Source organism: Copadichromis virginalis, linkage group LG3, assembly GCF_057382275.1.
Source record: "Copadichromis virginalis isolate Kocher_CV1m ecotype Utaka linkage group LG3, C_Virginalis_male_GT1.1, whole genome shotgun sequence".
In the NCBI taxonomy this organism is placed as follows: Eukaryota; Metazoa; Chordata; class Actinopteri; order Cichliformes; family Cichlidae; genus Copadichromis; species Copadichromis virginalis.
Window position 1 is genome coordinate 11,797,494 of NC_140620.1, and position 22,356 is coordinate 11,819,849.

The 22,356-nt window shown below is 42.4% G+C and overlaps 2 protein-coding genes across 2 annotated transcripts; one reads left to right on the top strand and one right to left on the bottom strand.

Moving 5' to 3' along the window:
* Positions 1 to 8,938: 8,938 nt before the first annotated feature.
* On the bottom strand, positions 8,939 to 14,205 carry LOC146712783 (uncharacterized). Its single transcript, XM_085444324.1, has 3 exons — positions 14,067 to 14,205; positions 9,722 to 10,823; positions 8,939 to 9,362 (listed from the first exon to the last, which is right to left on the bottom strand). The coding sequence occupies exon 2, from the start codon at positions 10,695 to 10,697 to the stop codon at positions 9,723 to 9,725; it is 975 nt and encodes a 324-aa protein (XP_085300450.1). The 5' UTR covers positions 10,698 to 10,823; positions 14,067 to 14,205; the 3' UTR covers positions 8,939 to 9,362; position 9,722.
* Positions 14,206 to 19,777: 5,572 nt separating this feature from the next.
* On the top strand, positions 19,778 to 21,540 carry LOC146712784 (nuclear factor 7, ovary-like). The gene has a single exon (XM_085444312.1). The coding sequence runs from the start codon at positions 19,781 to 19,783 to the stop codon at positions 21,158 to 21,160; it is 1,380 nt and encodes a 459-aa protein (XP_085300438.1). The 5' UTR covers positions 19,778 to 19,780; the 3' UTR covers positions 21,161 to 21,540.
* The last annotated feature ends 816 nt before the right edge of the window (positions 21,541 to 22,356 follow it).

A 22,356-nucleotide genomic window follows, 5' to 3' on the forward strand; every position in this document is an offset into this window, starting at 1 on the left:
TGGAGTGCAGATCTGGGCGTCCATCACTTTAACCTGCACACGTTTAGTTATTGAGTGTAGTTGATGTTTGGCAGCATTTTATAAGTGACAGTTCATGAACGGTGAAGGAACAGAGGACGCCTGACCATCCTACCTGTGTCAGTAAGAAGACTTTCATCACAACTTCACAACTTAACACAACTGAAACCTGAATTCAGTGTTGCATAGTTTACTAACAGTGTGTGCTGACACTGAAGTTAGCAGTTTGTTTCCTAAGAGCTGCTGGGACAAACCACAGTGAGCGGCTACAGAGTTTAGTTAAGGTGGTTCTAACATGTGACCTGTTGAATTATTTACAGGGATTTATTTTTCATTTAAAGCATCATTTGTGAAGTTTTTATGAAGTTTAGTTCTTTTTTGTTCTTTGTGTAACGTTTAGATTTTCTTCTCTGGTGTTTTAACTCTTCAGGTTTCCTGTAACAGAGATTTAAACCACCGTTTTCTGATGCTGCTGCACTGGGACATAAACACTGCCACTTTATTAGGCACACCTTGCTGACTGCAGGTTATAACCCCTGCTGGAAACATCCCACAGATTTGGATCCTTATTGCCATCACAGCACCACACAGCTGCTCCAGATGCTGCAGGATGCTGGTCAGGGCTCTAACAGTGAAACTTTACTGAAAGTAACAAACCTGAGAGGAAATAAACTTCTGATCTAGCGGCTACAAGGAAAGAAGAAACAGGAAAACATGGCAGAGGCAACTGTTTCTGTTAGTTTCTGTTAGTTGGACACTGCTAGCACCACAGCACCCATGCTATCTTGCATAGATGGAGCGCTTTAGGTTGAAGTTGCAAAATGTTGCTTTTTTTTTGTTTCTTTCTTTGTTTTTTGTTTTGTGCAAAGCAGGAGATGAAGCATCACTGAATATGTTTCCAAACCAACTTCATTCTAAGCCAAAGACTAGAAAATATGGTGAAGCAAATCTTCCCTTTGGCTTCACCTGCACAAGTGCCGAGGTAGGTCTCCCTGCAGGGTTGGTTTTCCCTTCATCAGAGCGCGCTGGGCTGTTTAAATCACGGACAAACAGGATCCCACAGCTGTTTATGTTTTTAAACCCATTTTGCACAGAGACATTTGTTGAAAAATGTATTGATAGCAATGTTGAATATTATTACACAGGAAAAAAAACAACTACAGTAAAATAATCACATCATGACGCCTCTGCCTTTGTAAATGGAGGGACAGTAACTGCCTGTAAAACCTGCAGACAGTCAGATTAACAGTATTTTGTCTCTATCTATCATTCTGCAATTCATCTCATGTAAACAATAACGTGGCGCACAGCGTGACGTGAAAATAGCCACATACCTTTGACGTTGCGTGACGAACTCTGTATTCCTCGTCCACACGTAAACGCAAAAAAATACTTTTAAAAATCTCAGTTTTCGGTGATTCGAAACGCCGTTTACGTGGACGAAACAGCTGCGTTTTCAAATATACCCGTGTAGGTGCGGACGCAGCGTAAAAGAGTTAGTAGTTTATTTTATTACTACCTGTAATTTATTGCAGATTACTTGTATTTGCTTAATTGTTTACTAAATGTTTGAGGTGTGAAATAAACCGCAATGGAGCAAAATATGGGTGTGTGTGGTTGGAGGATGTGTTCGTGCGCACGAGGGGGGCGGGCAAATTTTTCTTGTAAAACAAAGGGGGGCCCAGCAAAAAAAAAAAAGTTTGGGAACCACTGGTTTAAACGATGTTAGCACAGAAATATTAGCTTCTGTCATGACTGATGAAGTTACTGGTTAATAAAGTTTCCAGTAAAGTGATTAATCACAGTGTGAACAAAGCCTGGCTCCTTTAATCCTGCATGACAAACCTCAGGATGCAGGTTATTATTACTCTTTCCTGCTGGCACACCTGTCACACCTGAGAGTCAGCTAGAAACTTACAGTGACGTGGACATCATGCAAAGACTGCCAGACTCTGTAATACTGCAAATGATCAGTGACTCAGGTTAACACTAAACTTTAAATGGTACCTCTGTGTCTCTGTGTGCTGAACATCTAGGATTGAGTCAGGCTGCGTCAGCTGAAGCTGTTATTTGTATACAGGGGTGGGTTTTTATATATATTTATATGGTTTCTTGTGTTCTGGGGGCCTCTGGATGTCTGGAGTTTTGATCTCCTCCATACCTGCTTCACACCCTGGAGGACAGGGCTGTGGCCCCCCCACACTCCCTAGCAGATCGTTACATGGAGAAACCTTTGGAATGCAAGCGTGTAACTCCCTCCAAGTTGAAAAACGAACACAAGGCGTTCTTGATTTACTGGCATTTATTGCACACGGGCGCCACCAACGATGCCACCAGAGATGCCGTAACGATGCCGTGAGAACTGTACAACAACATAAAATAATCAATTTCCACCGTACATTGTTCTCATAGAGAATAAACAATAAAGTACATTATTAAACAACACAAATGCTTACAATTTCACCTTCACAAAATGCTAACATATACACGTGGTTACCATAACTCGCTCGCTCTATCACAAACAAACATCTGATTTTCTATCACAACATATACAAATTGCATACCTCATTGGCCGCATTAACTTGCAGGGGTTAAATGAAATGCTTCTTGTAGTGTCACTCTTTCCCATGGTCGAACACTCCGTTGCATGCGTCTACATATCTCTACCACCACCAGGGAGAGACGAAAGCATGCTGCGCTCTACCGAGTGTAGCGTGTACCAGAATATACCGTCGACCTCAAACAACAGACTAAACATTGGTTCCACCCCGGAAACATTCTGTAAACCCTTGTAAATGTATTTACACCAACAACATACATTACATCGCACATATATTAACAATAAGGTATTTCACTTATTCATTGTAACTTGAACCATAAAATTGTCTCAAATTGCATAACTGCTGCTGACGGCAGCCACAAAGCGCGCTGATCCACACAGGTATGCACACGGGTGTTCACTGCTCGTAGACCCAAATTACACCTTTCTTGGCTGCTACTTTGAAGCACATCTGTCCTGCGTACTGCACAACAACATTGAATATTTAGTATTTACTGCTGTTTACACTTAGCTAGATTAATGCGATGGTGTTGTGTTTAGTATGTTGCTTTGTTTTTTGGTTTTTTTGTCTTTTTTTGCTTGTTTTCTATTCCTCTCTCAACAGGTGATCCAGGAGATTTTTTTTCTCCCCCCCTTTCTCACTGTCCCTCTCCCCTTCTGTTTTTCCCTTCCTTCCTCTTTCTTTCTCCCTTTCCTATCTCTCACTCATGTCTGTCCCGTCTGTAACATCTGAAAATAAAATATAATAAATAATAAAAACAAAGATCGACCAAATGGACCAATACGGCAATGCCACGATGATCCATTTGGCAAAGTAAATCCATTGGGTATCCTTGTTGGTCTTCAGACAACAATTCTGATGGCTAAAGAACCAAATGGGACAGGCGAAAAAAATAAAAAAATAAATAAAATAAATAAATAAACTGTGTCTCTGTGTGCTGAACATCTAGGATTGAGTCAGGCTGCGTCAGCTGAAGCTGTTATTTGTATACAGGGCTGGGTTTTTATAATCGATTTCTCGATTAATATCGTTTCTGGCTTGGATAACGTAAAATCGATTCATTAAAATCCTGAATCAATTTTTTAATATAAATTTATTTTGCCCGAAATGCCAGAATCTCAGGTGAAATCTCACAAAATTTCAACAACCACCAAACAGCTAAGACAGTAAATGAGAGCAGGAACATGGACTCTGCACAAAGACGTAAACACACAGCGCGACCCGCGGATCAGAATCAGTTAGATGTCGCCTTTCTCACGGTCGGGGCTGAAAGCCGACAGCTCGCTGATTCTGATCTGTCGGCGGGTCCGCGCTTTGTGTTCACGCCCTTTATGTGCTGATTCTAAAGCAGATTCGGGACCTTGTGAATCGGAATTGAATCGATTCTAGAAATCAGTGACGATACCCAGCCCTACTATATAGAAAGGCCCGAGGATCACTGGAGAGACCCCAAACTTCCTCAGTTGTCAAAGATTATATTTGTGCTTGTGTGTCTGACTGTCTTGTGTCTCCTCTGCAGGGAGAGTTCAGGTCCAGGATCAAACAGGGGACATCAGGAACAGAAGCAGCTCCATTGATCCGACTCCTCTGATGGCTGATCAATTAGTTTGATCTGTGTGTTCTTTGATTATTGATCAGTGATGTCAGAGTGGAGTCAGTGTGATGTTGTTGTTGTGTGTTTGAGACTTTTAGTGTCCATGAAGGTCTCTGCTGCCGTAGATCCTCTGAACTGTGACAGAGGTCTCACTCTGGAGGAAACTCTCAGCACTTTCCAGCAGCTCCTCCATCATGGAGGACGTTCCCTCACTGTAACAGGTGGAGGAGAGAGGAGAGGAAGCACAGGTGGATCCTCTGAGGAAGAGGAGCGTCCTACAACCACATGATCACATGACCAGAATGGTATAAGTACAAAGTCAGATTAATGGGTTTGCAGGTGTCCTTAAAGTCAGATTCCTGACATCATGTTCACCAGGGAGGACAAAGGATAACTGTTTGCTGAGCTGAGCACTATATGCAGTCCGCCTTTGTTTCCGCGTCTTCATTCACTTTGAATTAGTTCCACACGGCTCGCTTGTTTCTCCTTCTCCCAGCTCTGAGCTGCAGCCGGGGCCTGGGGGCGGGCACTCGGCGCCTGTGATTAACCCCTTACATGCCGCTCAAACATAGACAGGTCTCAGACCGTGGTATCGATCCCCGGTATCGGGGGACTTTTAACGAGTACGAGTACTTTAGAAAATGTGGTATCGAGGCCGATACCTGATACCGGTATCAGTATCGGTGCATCCCTAGTGGTGACGGCAATAAAAAACACATTTCCTGTTTGTATACATTTTTTACAAATAAGACATTATGGGAGAAGGAGGGAGGAGTGTGCACAACACAGGATGAATGGACTCAAATGTGGAAAGCACAATGGAAATGCACTACCTCACAAAGATGGAGGGAATTTGGATGGAAAGTTTTGATTAGGTTCTTTATCACCTCTTACCAAAAGATTTATTATGATAGGAATCCCCCGTATGCTGGAGAAAATATGGACACAGATGACTACACGTCTGATATGTGCAGGCAGAATTTTAAAGCTTGTGTGAAATGGGGTCAATGCAGTTCTTAAGCATGCATGCAAATGTTCATTAGTCAGCTGTGAGCGAGTCTTTTCCATTCATCTTTAAATGCCAGATTTTCACTTGGTAAAATGGACTGATTCTTATATAGCTCTTTTATACTCCCCCAGAGTTGTAAGTGCTCTATACAACACATTCACCCAGTCACACCCATTCTCACAAGCAATACCTCTATACTGAGGGCTTTCTAACTACACTCACACACATTCATACTCCGATGGATGCATCGGAGAGCAACTTGGCGTTAGTATCTTGCCCAAGGATGCTTGGCAGACTGGAGGAGCCTGGGATCGAACCTCCAACCTTTCAATCAATAGGTGACCTGCTCTACCTCCTGAGCTACAGCCACCCCATCCTTGCACATTCCCCACTCCCGCCACAACAAAGCAATTAATGCTATGAAAGACTTCACCCACAGGAGCCCCCTCCTCACTTCACACCTATGAGGGTTTCACACCACCTTCTCCCACTACAACCCTTCATATTCATGAAGCAGATGTGAGGAAGCAGTTTAACCCTTTAGAAATACTAAAGAACCAATTCAATTCAATTGTATCTATATAGCGCCAAATCACAAGAAAAGTAGCCTCAAGGCGCTTTATATTGTAGTAGATACAGAGAAAATGTTTGTTTAGGTCAGTTATATTTCTTTGTGCAGTCATTTGGTTTGTTAAGTTTGCAGTTCTTTGCCTGAGTTCAGTTTTGTTTCTTTGACATTTTTTTGAGCTTAACATTAATTACTTTTGTAAATGTAATATTTGGGTTAAATGAATGAAAACTGTTTTTCTAATAATTCTTGTGACTCCTTCTGCTTTTTCAACTTGGTTCATCACACAGCCCTAAATATTTGTTTAATGTCCTGGTCAAATATTACTCCAAGGTGTTACTGGAGGCCAAGGTAATGCCATCCAGAGCAAGTATCTGGTTGGATACCATATTTCTAGGTATTTTAGGGCCAAGTATAATCACCAGCATAAAGTTAGTTGTCACCCAGGCTTTTATATCAAGCTCTGCTCTGTTCAAGCTATTAATTACTGCACGCAGGAGAGCCAAAACACATCAAACATTAAAGTTCAGTTATGCCAGCTTTAACCTTGGGATGCCTCAGCTTCTCTTTTATATCCCCCACACTCAACTCTCTGCATCAGGAAGCTCCTGCCACTGGTCACCCTGGGAGTTTCGTCCTTCTACACCCGAACAGTTAGCAGATAACATAGTGAAGCATCGCCAAGAAGTTTTTACAAGGTCATGCTGACACAAAATTTGACTCTGACTTTAAACACTGGTCACTTCAGGTGTTGCTCTGATATACAGAAAATGACATCACGGCTCAAACTCTTTGTCAGTAAACCATTTCTTTATTTAACATATAAAATTTTGGTTTAATTGTTGCAGGATTTCATTACACAAACAAGCTGAAAAAAAACTGCAGAACACATGGATCAATGCATTCTTTAAAAATATAACAGGAAACAGATTTCTTAATCAAACTGCTGGAACAAAGCGAACCACTCAACACAAACACTACAGTGGAACAGTTTAGAAAGCTTAAAATGTAACAAGAGGCACATTTTCATTCATAGGGGCCTAATCAGATCTTTACAGAAGACTCCACCTGAAGTCTGTGGAGCTTGATCTCAAGGGTTTAAGTCTGACCCTGAAACCAGAAGAGGATCTTTCTGTCTCTGCAGATTCACTGCGATCCAGAGATGGCAATGATTTCAGTCCTGCATCACGCTGATGTTTGCACAGAGAAGATAATTTAGTAAATGTTTTTGAACATTGGTAACAGTAAACTTCATAATCATTATGCAAATTTTTACTCTGTGAATGTACTCGTGGCCATTGACCAGTGGTTGTTGATCAATGCTCATAAGAATTTGCATATTAATGATGAAGAAATTGACCTCACAGCCCATTGTTCATTCATTGGGCCGATTTCAGTCGTTATGCAAATGTACTGTTTACAAGATTAACGTAAAAGCGGGAATCAAGACGTAACAGTTTATTTGTAACATGGAATCGTTTGTGAGTGGAGTATGAACTGAGATTACTCAAACTCTTTCACAGATGAAGTTCTCTTTAATGGGTCTGCGCTCATGCTTAGTATGATCACATGATTGTGAAAAGGTTTTGTCACAGTGTCTGCACTTGTATGGTTTCTCTCATGTGTGGACTCGTTTATGCTTTTCAAGCTGACGTGCACGGATGAAAGATGACCCACACTGATCGCAGACATGCTTTTTAACGCCACTGTGAAGGAGTTCATATTGTTTGAAGTCCTTTGAAGTGGTGAAGCCTCTCCCGCATTCTTTACAGTACCGTATTTTCGCAACTATAAGGCGCACATAAAAGCCTTAAATTTTCTTTAAAAAGTGCGGCGCGCCCTATAGTGCAGTGCGCCCTGTGTGTGTTGTAAGGAGGACGTAGTAGAGAACACCATGAGAACACTAAAGGGTGAAGTGTGGGCGTTGATTGTATATACCGGGACAATCGCACATACCTGTATAAAAGGTCAGGTATGTGCGTTATGCAGAACATCATTGTTTTAACAACCCTGAAAACGGCAAAGAGACACGCTTATGAAGCGCAGTTTAAACTGAAGGCCATCAGCTACGCGGAGGAACATGGAAATCGAGCAGCCGGGAGAGAATTTAAGATTAATGAATCGATGGTTCGCAAGTGGAGGAAGCTGGAAAACAAGCTCTGAAAGGTCAAGAAAACACAGCTGAGTTTCCACGGACATAAGGCGAGGTGGCCCGAGTTGGAGGAAAGACTCGAGCAGTGGATCATCGAGCAAAGAACAAGTGGGAGAAGCGTTTCGACGGTCACCATTCGACTAAAAGCAGTTTCGCTAGCAGAAGAAATGAAAATTGAACATTTCCAATGAGGTCCGTCTTGGTGCTTTCGTTTCATGAAACGGTGCCATTTTTCCATCCGGACCAGGACTACGGTAGCGCAGCAACTTCCAGCGGATTATAATGAAAAGCTGGCCATCTTCCGCTCCTACTGCAGCAAACACATCGGCGACAAAAACATCCAGCCCAGCCACATCACTAACATGGACGAGGTGCCGCTCACTTTCGACATCCCGGTGAGTCACACTGTGGAGAAGAAGGGGACCAGCACGGTAGCGATACGCACAACGGGGCACGAAAAGTCTTCTTTCACTGTTGTGCTTGGCTGCCATGCTAATGGACAGAAACTGCCGCCTATGGTGATTTTTAAGAGAAAGACTTTGCCTAAAGAGAAGTTTCCAGCAGGAATCATCATTAAGGCAAATGAAAAGGGCTGGATGGATGAGGAAATGATGAAAGAGTGGCTGAGGGAGGTGTATGTAAGGAGACCAGGTGGTTTTTTCCACGCATCACCATCGCTCTTAATCTGTGACTCTATGCGTGCCCATCTCACAGCCGATGTGAAAAAACTAGTGAAACAAATGAACTGTGAGCTTGCTGTCATTCCGGGAGGCCTGACAAAGGAACTCCAACCGCTGGGCATCGGTGTGAACCGGCCGTTCAAAGTAAGGCTGCGAGCGGCGTGGGAGCGATGGATGACCGATGGAGACCACAGTTTCACTAAGAGTGGAAGGCAGCGCCGGGCGAGTTACGCCACAATTTGCGAATGGATTGTAGATGCTTGGACTAACATGTCTGCTGGCACTGTTGTTCGAGCTTTCGCAAAAGCCGGCATCATTTCCGAGGAGCCGCACGGCACTGAAAGTGACTTTGACGGTGAAGACAGTGAACCTGGCATGTTTGATGGAGATTTAGCGCAGCTGTTCAATTCAGACACAGAGGATGAGGACTTCGATGGGTTTGATTGATGACAATTACCGGTATTAAAAATGTGAGTACTAAACTCAGTTTTGCTTCCGCTTAATTGTTAAATACGCATACTTGTATGCGCCCTATAACCTGGTGCGCCTTATGTGTGTGTTAAATACAGTAATGGCACACACAACTGAGACTGCGCCTTTTAGTATGGTGCGTCTTATGGTCGTGAAAATACGGTAGTTCATTTTGTCTCCAGTGTGTCTACGTTGATGTATTTTCAGAGTCCTTCAATGACTTAAAGTTTTTCCACAAAGGTCACAACAAAAGTCTTTCCCACAGCGATTACAGGGTTGAGAAATTGATCTATTTGTGTCGCTCTGCTTCTAAACAAAAACACAAAGACAGTAAGTCAGTCCTTCAACATTTTTCTCCTGAACGTCACCTGAAATAAAGAGCATCTCTGCCAAAGTCCAATTACATTTTACTGTTTACATTATCACACTCAGATCAATTTAATGTGCTATAAAAATGATAAGAGTAAAAACATTAAATTAAAACTAGTTTAATGCTACAATAACAATAACGATTCTCAAACACTATCCCTAAAAACCTGTGATTAGAGTCTGAATAATCATTCAGAGCTGCCTTTCCATGCAGTAGAATTGCTAACATGCTAACACAATTTGATGAGCAGAGTTGTTTCAAACAGTCGGGCTGACAAGATAAAAATATAAATACATACCTCACAGTAACCGCACTTGTAGAGTCTTTCTGGTGTGGATCTGTTGGTGTGCTTTCAGGTAATGTGGAGATTTAAAAGTTTTCTCACACAGGTCACATTTATAAGGTCTCTCCTCGGTGTGGGTAAACATGTGACGTCGTAACTCTGCGTTTGTTGTAAACGGTTTACCACACTGATCACAGCTGTACACGTCATGTCTGGTGTGAATGCGTAGGTGTGTATTTCGGCTCCCTATCCGGCTGAAAGTTTTTCCACAAATGTCACAGCTGTACGCCTTAATTTCAGAGTGGGTAACTAGATGACTCTGTAAGTTGCTACTGTGAGTAAAAGCTCTGCCACACTGATCACAGGTGTACGGTTTAACTCCATTGTGGATGAGTTGATGTGATTTTAAGTTTGAAATGTGCGTAAAAGACTTTCCACACTCGTCACAGCTGAATGGTCTCTCTCCAGTGTGGATCAGTTGGTGTGTTTTTAATGTTTGAGACTGGGTAAAAGACTTTCCACAGTCTCCACAGCTGAACGGTCTCTCTCCACTGTGGATGAGTTTGTGTGTTTTTAAGTATCCAGACTGCGTATAAGATTTTCCACACTCGTTACAGCTGAATGGTCTCTCTCCAGTGTGGATCAGTTGGTGTGTTTTTAATGTTTGAGACTGGGTAAAAGACTTTCCACAGTCTCCACAGCTGAACGGTCTCTCTCCAGTGTGGATGAATTGGTGTGTTTCTAAGCTTCCAGACTTGGTAAAAGACTTTCCACAGTCTCCACAGCTGAATGGTCTCTCTCCACTGTGGATGAGTTTGTGTGTTTTTAAGTGTCCAGACTGCGTATAAGATTTTCCACACTCGTTACAGCTGAACGGTCTCTCTCCAGTGTGGATGAGTTTGTGTCTTTTTAAGTTTCCAGAATTGGTAAAAGACTCTCCACAGTCTCCACAGCTGAATGGTCTCTCTCTGGTGTGCATGACCTGATGCATTTTTAGGGAAGCTTTCACAGTAAAATCTTTCCCAAACTCGTCACGGTTGTATTTTTTTCTTCCGCTTCTTTCTTCAACGAAATTGTCGGCCTCCTGAGAGCGTTGACTTCTCGATCCACGTTGGTCCTGCAGTGACAGAGATACAAACAGAGGCAGTGATTTGTGGGAAATGCATTATTCTAACCGGCTTTTTAGTAGTGGTATTTTGTGAGCTTTTATATATATATATATATATATATATATATATATATATATATATATATATATATATATATATATATATATATATATATATATATATATATATATATATAAATTAAAATTCACGGTTCGGTTCGGTTCGATACTTTGGTGTCACGGTTCGATATTTTTTCGATACAAAAAAAATGTTCATGCCTTTTTAATTTGTCATTTATTAAATTTTCACGGCACATTCCGCACCACATCTCTGTGCGTTCATCATTTGTTTGAAGCCAGCTCACCTCCTGCAACTACTTTTCCGAGAATACGTGCTTCTTTTGTGGTTCGGACTCCTTCTGACATTTCTTTGGAGGTGGAGGAACATCACAGTAATTGCTTATAGGAGCTTCTTCGACATCTTTAAGAGTTCTAAACAAATGTCTGTCCTCCTCCTGAAAATCTTATGTATGCAAACACGCGTTGCAACTTCTTATCTTGTGCCCGTTTTTTATTTTGACAGCGAATGCGCACCTGCGGACCACTTATGTGCAGCCCTGGTTATTTCGCTTGTCATATTGCAGCCACAGAAATTCTTTTGTCCATGAAACCATAAAGCTGCACTTTCTTTTTGCCTTATAGTCTGATTTGTCATAACTTCTCCGTTTTGTGGTAAGTTTTTCTTTGGCTGTCACTTCTTCACCCTGACCTGTCTTATTTGGCTCAGCAGAACTAAAATATTGTGGCGAGCTCAGACAAGGAGGAGACGGAGGTATCGTTTGGTCTTGCTTCCCGTGAGCTAGCCAGGGAGCACAGCCGTTTATTGACATCTGCAGAAGAACACTGCCGCTAGCTAACTGCTCAGCACGGCAACAGCACAGCAACAACAACAACACCACACAGGGCGCCCTCTGACCCCGGAAGGACACACCGCCGCAGCGAGAGGGCGTCACCCGTCACTATGGCAACATAAACAAAACATAACTGTACAAACAGAACCCCGAACAGCCCTGATCCGCTACAATATATATCCTGCTGCTTTTACACACGCACTCACATAATGCTCAGCGATTCTCTGCACGATCAACCTCTCACATGTTTAAGCTTGCTGCGGGAGATTTCACTTGTCATGTTTGCATAGTAAGCTAACGATTAATAAGACGATGTCAGAGGAATTGGTGCACAAATTATCATCACTCACAGATCAGTGCTGTCGCTCTCTATACACAGTTCGCACGATTGCAAAGTGAAAGCAAAAAAACAAGCGCAAATTCAAACGCGATTTCAATATGTCACATATTGGCAGTGGCTCACCGATGCCAATGACATAATTACCCAGCTACATTTCCGAAAGAATGCAAAAGCATTGACATATATTTTTCCTTCCTACAATAGCCCGACGGGCAGGGTAGCCCATCTGAAAAAAATCTCTAGCCCCGGGACGTCGGGCTAGCGATTTTGCGAGCCCTGTATCTGATTGAGGAATCACTCATCTTTGGAAAAGAGAGTTTATTACAGAGAAATGCCTCTTTCCAAAATAAAAGCTATACTATCCGCTTCTTCTGGGCTATATTCGCAGCAGCATAAGGAGAATCATGTGCTAACAGCTGTCTAAATGACTCGGCTAAAGTTAGTAGCATGCTTGTTGTTTTTGTCTTTGCACTAGGATGATGTAAATGTGCAGTCATATTCGTTGTGTTCCCACTAGTGCTTTCAGGTTAATCTCGTTGAAATGACCTTAACGCCACAACACGGCAAATCTCCGTTAACGAGCTACCGCCGATCGCCCCGTGCATGGGGCTAGACGGCCAACACGTTAACGAGCTAACTGCGCTAACACACTAGTTCCCACCCATGTAATTGAGCATTGCATGGCACATCCAACATACTGTTTTACTTTAGTCCATGACTCGCTTACCTTCAGGGTCATACGTCACATGAAAACCAAAATAATTCCAAACGCCAGATCTGAATGGGGGGGGGGGGGGGGGGGGGGGTCCATGTTGCAAGGAGAGCTTAACTTCTGTCTCGCTAGCTTGCCCTGCGCTCTTCCTTCTGACTATGATGTCTGTGTTGAGCGCTCAGTGGATCTGCGCTGGACAGTGCAGCCTAGGCGGAGTAGTCGAACGCAGATTCACTGAGCGCTCAACACAGACAGCAACGTCAGAAGGAAAGTTGATAAAATAAATTACAAATTTTGTATTGTTCGATACATATGCGTACCGAACCGAAAGCACTGTATCGAACGGTTCAATATCGATACGAATATCGTTGCACCCCTAATATATATATATATATATATATATATATATATATATATATATATATATATATATATATATATATATATATATATATATATATATATATATATATATATATATCCCCCAACTCCACATATATATGTTGGAGATTTGTGTTCATACTGGAGTGCAAAATTAGAACCAATGGAAGATGGACAAGAAAAGTTCAAAGCCATCATGTCTTCAGTTCAGAAAAAGGAGAAAAGAAGAGGAGAAACGAGCAAAAGATGCAGGTAAGCAGATGTGTGATTGGATAATGGCAGGTCATCCTGAACCAATCAGAGTCAGAATACTTTATTAATCTCTAAGGAAATTATGTGGGTTACAGTTGCTCCAAAAAGAGATGGTAAAAATAGCAACAGTAACAGACCAAACTCCAGACAATACATTATGTTACAGATTTTAATATTAATTAGTCATTGTCAGTTGTTGATTTGTCCTGTTCTCATTGTATGATAAATTATGATGGCTGTTTGCATACTCTCTCTTCATGTGTGTGTGTGTGTGTGTACGTACAACAGCTTTATGTTAATGTACAATCCTTAATATGTTTTGTCTGTGTGTGTGTGTGTGTGTGTGTGGGGGGGGGGGGGGGGGGGGGGGGGGGGCGCCAGAGGGAGTTTTCGCCCAGGGCACCAAACTGGCTAGGACCGCCACTGTTTGTATGTGTGTGCAAAAGCAAATGTGCCAGGCCTCAAAGACAATGGGTGGTTTGCACAACAAAAGCAGGATGTGAATCGAGCATATGACCCGTACAAATCTCAGCAGGGGTGATTAACGCACCAGAAAATAAAAAAGTCAGTGATTCTAGTAGGTGTTGGTTTCAAGGGATTTCTGCAAATTTGCGCAGGGTTAGTAAATGTAGTGTTGAAGTTAGCTCGGTGCTTACCTTTAGATGAGCCCACAAACCGGGAGATGAAGCTGGAACTCTTTCCAAACACAGGAAACAGGTCAGGGAGCAGAGACCCACGTGGTTCACGCTGATCGCAGCTACGATCCAGGAGACAAGGGTGGGCAGATCGATGCAGATATCGATCCAAACGTTGGTAGTGGTATATGATCGATACTTTAGTTTGTTTCTCTCCTGGAGGCTCACTATTTACTCGCTCTGGATGAAAAAGCAGCTCTGTCTGTGTGAACACCTCTTCTTATGCGGCAGACGCACTTTGCTCCGCCCCCTTCTTCCTGCCCTGCTGGGATTTGTTACTGTGCCGTCACGTGACTCAGATGCGCTCAGAGACGCATTTGGACTGCAGAGAGAGAGAAAGAGGAGCAACATGTGGAGATATTTTCTGACTGTAAATGAAAATGCTGGAGAACAGCTGGAAGGCGTGTCAAGCCACAGGGGACCACAACAAGCTGCAGAGTTCAGCTTATTTTTTCACACCTCAGTTAAACGCTGTGACTGAAGTCTCACTGCACACACTCAAACTTAGTGTTTGTGTACACCTTGGTCATTATAACCTGACACTGATCAGCGCTGCTCTGACGACCACACTCACATCCATGTAAGCATTTAACTGGGATGATCTGGATTTACTGCACAATGCTGAACGTGTCCTTACAGTACAGGGAATAACTCTGTGTGTTCCTGTAGAGAAACTCTGGGTTTGTGTGCTGACGAGCATCTCTCACAGTATGATACAAAGGCTCACTCATACCTTTCCACACATGTGACAAATTCAAAAAGATGCTGAAACCTTTAGAACATCATAAACTACACATTGTTGTACTCTTTTAGGATGGAACAGCTTTCAGATTTATTTACTCTTGAAAGGATAAAAGATGTTTTTAAGAATTTTGCATTCAAGAGGAGAATGTTTAAATAAGTCATGTAAATGAGAATGTCAAAGTTGGTGGCTGCAGTATATACAAATTGGTGTATCTCAAAAATAAAATTATGAAGACACTCAAAATTAATTTGGAAACTGTTTTATGCAACTTTTTTACATTTACAATTTTCAGGGATGAACCTCTGAAATTACTTTAACTAGAAATGCGTGTAAAAATACCACTATTGCAATTTATGTAGTTACTGATGACTTAATGCATACATATGATTAAAATTTGGGATATAATGGTTGTATTGATGTATAGCAACTTCAAATACTCCCAGAAATGGCACTGCAACATGTAAAAATATAAAGATAAGCTCAGGCGGACTGGGTTCTTTAGTAGGTCTAAAGGGTCAAACTGCGTCCTCACATCTGCTTCATGAATATGAAGGGTTGTAGTGGGAGAAGGTGGTGTGAAATCCTCATAGCTGTGGAGTGAGGAGGGGGCTCCTGTGGGTGAAGTCTTTGATGGTGGTGATGGCTCTGTGCTGGTGGGAGTGGGGAGGTGGGGGGATGATGGACCAAAGTGTCTCTATTGTTGGGGAAGGTGGAGGTGTCGAGGCTGCTTGATGTCTCATCAAACCAGCAGTAAAAGTCGTTGAGGGTGTTGGCCAACAGCAGGTCGTCAGTGGAGTGGGGCTGTGTGCTTATATCCTTACTCTCATTTCCCTTAGCGCATCTGTAACATGACACTTCTGTCGGTGCTACTGGAAACTGCATTTCCATCACACTATATGTTGTGATGATCTCAGTTCAGTCATGGTGTGTTCTGCAATCCTGCTGAATTGTGTTCCAGTCCCATCGACTGTGTATGAGCGTACAAACAAGCGTATGGCGGGGATGAATCGGAATGTCGTGAGCCTCGGCATCACATCATCATAGTGGGTGTCACAGTAATACTCGGGCAATTCGGAGTCTGGCGAGTCTGAGAGGTCCCATGCTTGTATGTCTCCCTCTGAAAAATGAGAGCAATAACAAGATGTTATATTTTGTTGCATAGATACTCACACACACACACACACACACACACACACACACATTTAACCTACCATTTGGTTTATTTAGTTGTCAGACGCCTTATGATTTTAGGTTTGCACAGGGTAGAATGCATGCCAGTCTTCAGACAAGTCGCAAAATCATCAAAAACAAGGCGTTTTCTAAGATCCTCGTACGCAGTGTTGAGCCTATCCCTCTTGATGGTGTCGTCAATCTGGCTAAAGAGACGCAGCATAGCTCTCCAGTCGCACCACTGTATAAAAACATGTCCTTAAACCATGTAGTGCGCTCTTCTATGTTATTCTATGAATGTTATTTGTGACCATCTGTTGTGTTAAAACTAGTAACCCCTGTCTCACTCTTAGTTCAACATCCCGAAATCCCGATTTTTAAATAAAATGATCTCATCAACCCGTGAAAGAAACCCCAGTAGATGCGTAAAAACTAGTTAAATTAAAACTAGTGGTTTGATTATGAAACGCTTGTGAACAAGCTGACTTTACCCATTCAGAAGAAATTCCCACTTGTGCCGTTTTTAAAATGAAATGCATGCATCGCTGCAAGCTGAGATATTGTCAGGATTATAAAATTAGTGTGATTAAAACACTATTACCAACACGTTTGACTAGATGTAAATAAAAAGCATCCCCTCTTTGTTAAGGTGCACTGTGAAGCAACACGGCTTCCAAAACAAAGAATTGCTTTTAAGAACACACACGTCTGTATAACTGAATGTTGAGATACACCAAAGTGATGAAAATAGTTTCATTAAAAACCCTATGGTTTGTTTAAATTAAAACCCAGTTAAAAACACATAAACTCATACAACCCCTCTGACGCCCTGTGTGTTTCCACACATGAACTCGCATGCCCCCGAGCGCACCTGAACGCGCATGCGCACACGCACGAAACCGGTCAAACCGCTTTGGTTGGCCGCCAACTTGGACTAATGCCCCCTTATTACCACTGTGGGGAAAACACGTAAGACTGCAGTGAAGCGATGCAGCAGATGAATCCCTGGCCAAAGGTATCGTACTTAAATCAGACTACTGATCCAGCCACATCAGCCTTTTGTGAGGTCTGTTTAAAGTAGACTAAAGATGAACTGCAGCTTCCTGACTGTGAGCACAGAAACACATGTTCATACATACAGCTGCAGCAAACTTACATTAATTTTAAATAGATTTGTTACTCTGATGTCTGTCTCTGTGTTAGTCCTCTGACAGACTGGTGACCTGTCCAGGTGTGCTCTACCTATGACTACTGGGACAGGCTCTAGCCTCTGTAATAGAAACTTTCTGTTATTCTCATTTAAAGTATTTAAGTGCTTATGCATATGCTTAGTTGTGACACTGTTACTGTTCAGTGAAAACTAGATGAACTTACTTCAGCAGTTTGAGAAAACAACTCCCTTTACAGGTGCTGATAAGGCCAAGCGCACAAAACAGCACAACCATTGATCCGTTTTTGTGGATGGATTGATCCGATCCACAAAAAAACATTTGTGTCATCGTGTTTAGATTATTGTAATGTCCTGTTTACCAGCCTGGACAAATCCCGTCGTTCTCACCTCCAAGCAAGCTCACATTACTGCTATTTAATTTTCTTTATATTGGCACCAAATAAATTTCAGGATTTGTTTCAAAATTCGCGTGTTAACACACAGAACACTAAATGATCACGTCCTAGATTATTTATCTCAGCTTCTTACAAAGTAAACTGCTGCTCGTTGTCTCCGTTCACGGACTCATGATGTGTCAGTTGTTCCCTGTACACGACTAAAGACTAAGTGTGACAGAGCCTTTCAGTCTGTGGCACCAAGGCTGTGGATCAGTCTGCCTCCACAACTACGTTTAGTCGACTCTGTGGATTCTTTAAAAAGCAGTTCAAATGTTTCTGTTTTACAGGCTTTCTAATGACAAACATTTTATTGAATTATTATTAATTTATTTTAAAACTACCTGTTTATTTTACTGTCTTATTGAATCTTTATTTTCACTTAATGTTCATGTTTATTTGAGCCTTTTGTGTGAAGCGCTTTGTGACCGCTGTGAAAAGAGCTTAATAAATAAACTTCAATTACTTATCTCTGAAAATCAATCAATCAATAATTAATCAGTGAGTTTGTGCGTTTGAGTTTGTGTGTTGATGGAGGCCACGCTGCTCTCAGAGGACTGTGTGTGGTTGTGGTAAACGTGTGAGCTGCTGCTTCTTCCTCACATGTTTGATATGTTTCATGTTTCCAGCTGATGCTGATCACCCTAACCTTAACATCACAGACCATCCTTTGGTTCTTCTTCTGTTCCTCTGAAACTTCCTGTGTGGTGCCTTTCAAATTAAAAGCCCTCCCTGACTGTAAAGACTGGACTGTGCTGCAGCTGGTGGAAACAGTGTGTAGGTGTGTTGTGTTTGATGGAGGACTGAAGTGTGTCCAGCTGAGCTCTCTGTGTGCTCATATATACAGATGCTGATAAACAAATGTTTGTATTTGGACCCTGTTACTAATCAGGACCTGCTGTGTGTTTCCTGTCCACAGGTCTACAAAGAGTCGCACTTCCTGCTGTGGTTCAGATGTTCAGCTTGTTGCTTTGTTTCTCACATGTTGGCTCCACGGTCTCTGCTGCTGTGGGCTGATGTCATGCAGCAATACAGCTGCTCAACATCTGGCCTTGTTTTCATCAGCAGATATTTGACTTTTAGATCACATGATATTTGCATGCAACCTTCAAAGACGTGTGGAGAATTCATTATTTCTTTTTAGTAAATAACAGAAAAAAGAAAGTAAGAGAAAATTTATTCTGTAAAACGTGAAAAATTCCACACACATGTAACTCACCACTGTGTGAACATCACAGGGGAGAAATCGTTTCTCTGAGTCAGAGATGAGTGTCAGTAACACAAAAGTAACACTCAGTGTCATGCAGTGACTTTTACACAACCAGATCAGATGAACCAACTCACACTAAAACATGCATTTTGCTGCACTCTTTACACTTATTTCTTTTCTTTCTGCTCTTTAATATATTTTGTAAAACCACAAAAAATATTTTATATCAGCAGAAATTTTCCTCAAACTGCTGCATCACAGCTTTCATGCTGTGACCTGCAAGTGAAATGAGATAAAAGCTCTTTATCAGTAACTTTTACAACTTCTGGCAGGTTAATGTCTGAACTTTGGAGTGAAACACACCCTTAGTTACAGGAAATAACACCACCTGTGTGTGTGTGACTGCATTACACTCCCACTGCTGGGAACCTGAACAAGAACCAGAACAAAGTCTAAAATAGAAGCTGACAAACAGCTGCACCACCGAGTGACACTTTATTTTATAAACTTCACAACAGGTTTCATGTTGTGACCTGTGGAGGTGAAAAGACACAAAACCTGTTTTACAGCTTTTGAGCTGCAGGCAGGATTGAAACACACCTTAGTTAAAAGTCAAACAGCAACATTTTCTCCTCCCCTCACGTCACTCAAATGTGACAAACCAGGAAACAGGAAGTTCTTCGTCCTCAGTAAAGAGAGACGCACAGACGATCAGACTGAGCTCAGACCAAACTAGCAGCTTCCTCTGAGTGAGTCCAGCTACAGGAGAGAAAAGTGGAAAACTCCAACACTGCTGCTTCAAGCTGCTGACGCTCCACACACTGAATGTGAGTTTGAGCAAAAACACGACTCAAAGGAAGTTACAGTGAAGGTGGTAGAGGAGGGAGGGGAGCCAGGACTGACTGTACTTCCTGTCTGCTGTTTTCAGCTTCACTCACAGACTCAATGGCTTCCAGATCAGAGGAGGATCTCTGCTGTCCGGTCTGTCAGGAGGTCTTCAGAGATCCTGTTATTCTGTCATGTAGCCACAGCTTCTGTAAAGACTGTCTGAAGAGATGGTGGAGAGAGAGACCAACACACGAGTGTCCAGTTTGTAAGAGAAGATCTTCAAAGGAGAATCCACCTTTAAATCTGGCATTAAAGAACCTGTGTGAGTCGTTCTTACAGGAGAGAGCTTCAGAGGCTCTCTGCAGTCGGCACTCTGAGAAACTCAAACTCTTCTGTCTGGACCATCAGCAGCCAGTGTGTCACATCTGCAGAGACTCAGAAAAACACACCAATCACAGATTCAGACCCATCGATGAAGCTGCACAACAACACAAGAAGGAACTTCAGGAAACTCTGGAGCCCTTAAAGAAGAAGTTAAAGGTTTGTGAAGAAGTTAAAGTGAAGTTTGATCAAACAGCAGAACACATTAAGGTCCAGGCCCGACACACAGAGAGGCAGATTAAGGAGCAGTTTAAGAAGCTTCACCAGTTTCTAGCAGAGGAAGAGGAGGCCAGGCTGGCTGCACTGAGGGAGGAAGAGGAGCAGAAGAGTGGGATGATGAAGGAGAAGATGGAGGCTCTGAGCAGAGAGATAGCAGCTCTTTCAGACACAGTCAGAGCCACAGAGGAGGAGCTGAGAGCTGAAGACGTCTCATTCCTGCACAACTACAAGGCTGCAGTGGAAAGAGTCCAGCGCTGCCCCCTGCTGGATGATCCACAGCTGCCCTCAGGAGCTCTGATAGACCAGGCCAAACACCTGGGCAACCTGACCTTCAACATCTGGAACAACATGAAGGACATGGTCTCCTACACTCCTCTCATTCTGGACCCAAACACTGCTGATCCAAAACTCATCCTGTCTGAAGATCTGACCAGTGTGAGAGGAGGAGAGAAGCAGCAGCTTCCTGATAATCCAGAGAGGTTTGATTTTCACGGCTCTGTCCTGGGCTCTGAGGGCTTTAACTCAGGGACTCACAGCTGGGATGTCGATGTTGGAGACAGTACAGGGTGGGGACTGGGTGTGTTAGCAGAGTCTGTGCAGAGGAAGGGATACATACAGTCTGGATTATGGATAATATGGTTCTTTTTAGGTGAATACTCAGCACACTCACCATCAGCTCCTGTCACTGCTCTCTCAGTACAGAAGAAGCTCCAGAGGATCAGAGTGAATCTGGACTGGAACAGAGGAAAGCTGTCGTTCTCTGATCCTGATACTAACACACACATACACACCTTCACACACACTTTCACTCACAGGATGTTTCCATACATTGAAACTGATGGTAAAGTGAAGGTGTGTCCGTTGAAGGTGTCAGTGTCAGTGCAGCAGATGAGTTGAGGATGATGATGTTTCTAATGTTGTTTCCTGTCAGTGAGTTGAAGCTGTTAAACTGCAGCTGTCCTCCTGCTGCCTCGTTGTTCCAAAGCTCTTTGTTTCTCTTTTAGTTTCACTCTTTCTTTCTGTTTCTGCTGTTCACCTTTTCACATGGAAAATCATTTCACTGTTTCTCACTGAATGACTCCCCAAACTAGATTTGAAATTCTATCAAGTTTCTAATCATTACAAGTGATTCATGTTTCTATTTGATGTGTAAATGGAGATGATTTAGTTTGCTGGGATATGGACTGACATGTGTTGAATGGGAGGAGCAGTTTGTTGTTGTCTTCTTGTCTGTTTATGACAACAATAAATATGTTGTTGAAACAATGATTCATGTTTAACTCCATATATGAAATGTTTCTGATCTTTGAATTCTGTTTGATTAAAGACTTTCTTCATGACACAAATGAGATTTCAGTGTATTAATAGAACTAAATAAGCTCAGAGTTGAAAGGCTGGAGTATTATGTACGTGCTTCACTGTCAGGATCTTCAGGGGGATTCAAAGGGAAACATCAAACTGCTGTAATGAGATAAACTAGTTGGGCTGAACACACTTATCTGTAGTTTGTCTCCATCCAGGATCATCAGAATATAATGAACATGTGTGAAGAGCCACAAAATGCTGCTGCCCTCTCAGCATGATGAGCTCCAGCCTTTGTTAGCAGGACAACAGGAAACATGAGACAACTTTCAGAGACAGTAACCAACTGTGGCCACAAGATGGCAGCAGCTGATCTGAGATCCTTTATTGGACAGAAGGACTCTGCTCTGTGACGTCATCAGAGAGACGGCCTTCACTCTGATAGATCTGACGTCATGTCTGCACTGCGATGATGAAAGCTGATAAACACATTGTTATTGATCCATGAAATCACCTCTGTCCTCTCAAGTGTAGCTGTTTACAGAGCTGAAGAAGTCCTTCATCATCAAAACAGACAAACATGTATTTCCTGTATTAAGTGACGTCATCCTCACTCTGACCTCTTACATACATTCTGTTCAGTTTTCCTGCTGTAAGAAATAAACTGTGTGAAAATAGAAATGCAGGGAAACATCCATTAATCACAGCTGAGCCGTTTGTTTCTGACTCACATTCAATGAGGCTTCAGGTGTAAATACCTCAGAAGTGTTTGTGAGTTCAGTAGAAGCAGA

Excerpts from the sequence above, each read along its gene's own strand:
- LOC146712783 (XM_085444324.1), bottom strand. The coding sequence starts at position 10,697 with ATGCATCAGGTCATGCACACCAGAGAGAGACCATTCAGCTGTGGAGAC.
- LOC146712784 (XM_085444312.1), top strand. The coding sequence starts at position 19,781 with ATGGCTTCCAGATCAGAGGAGGATCTCTGCTGTCCGGTCTGTCAGGAG.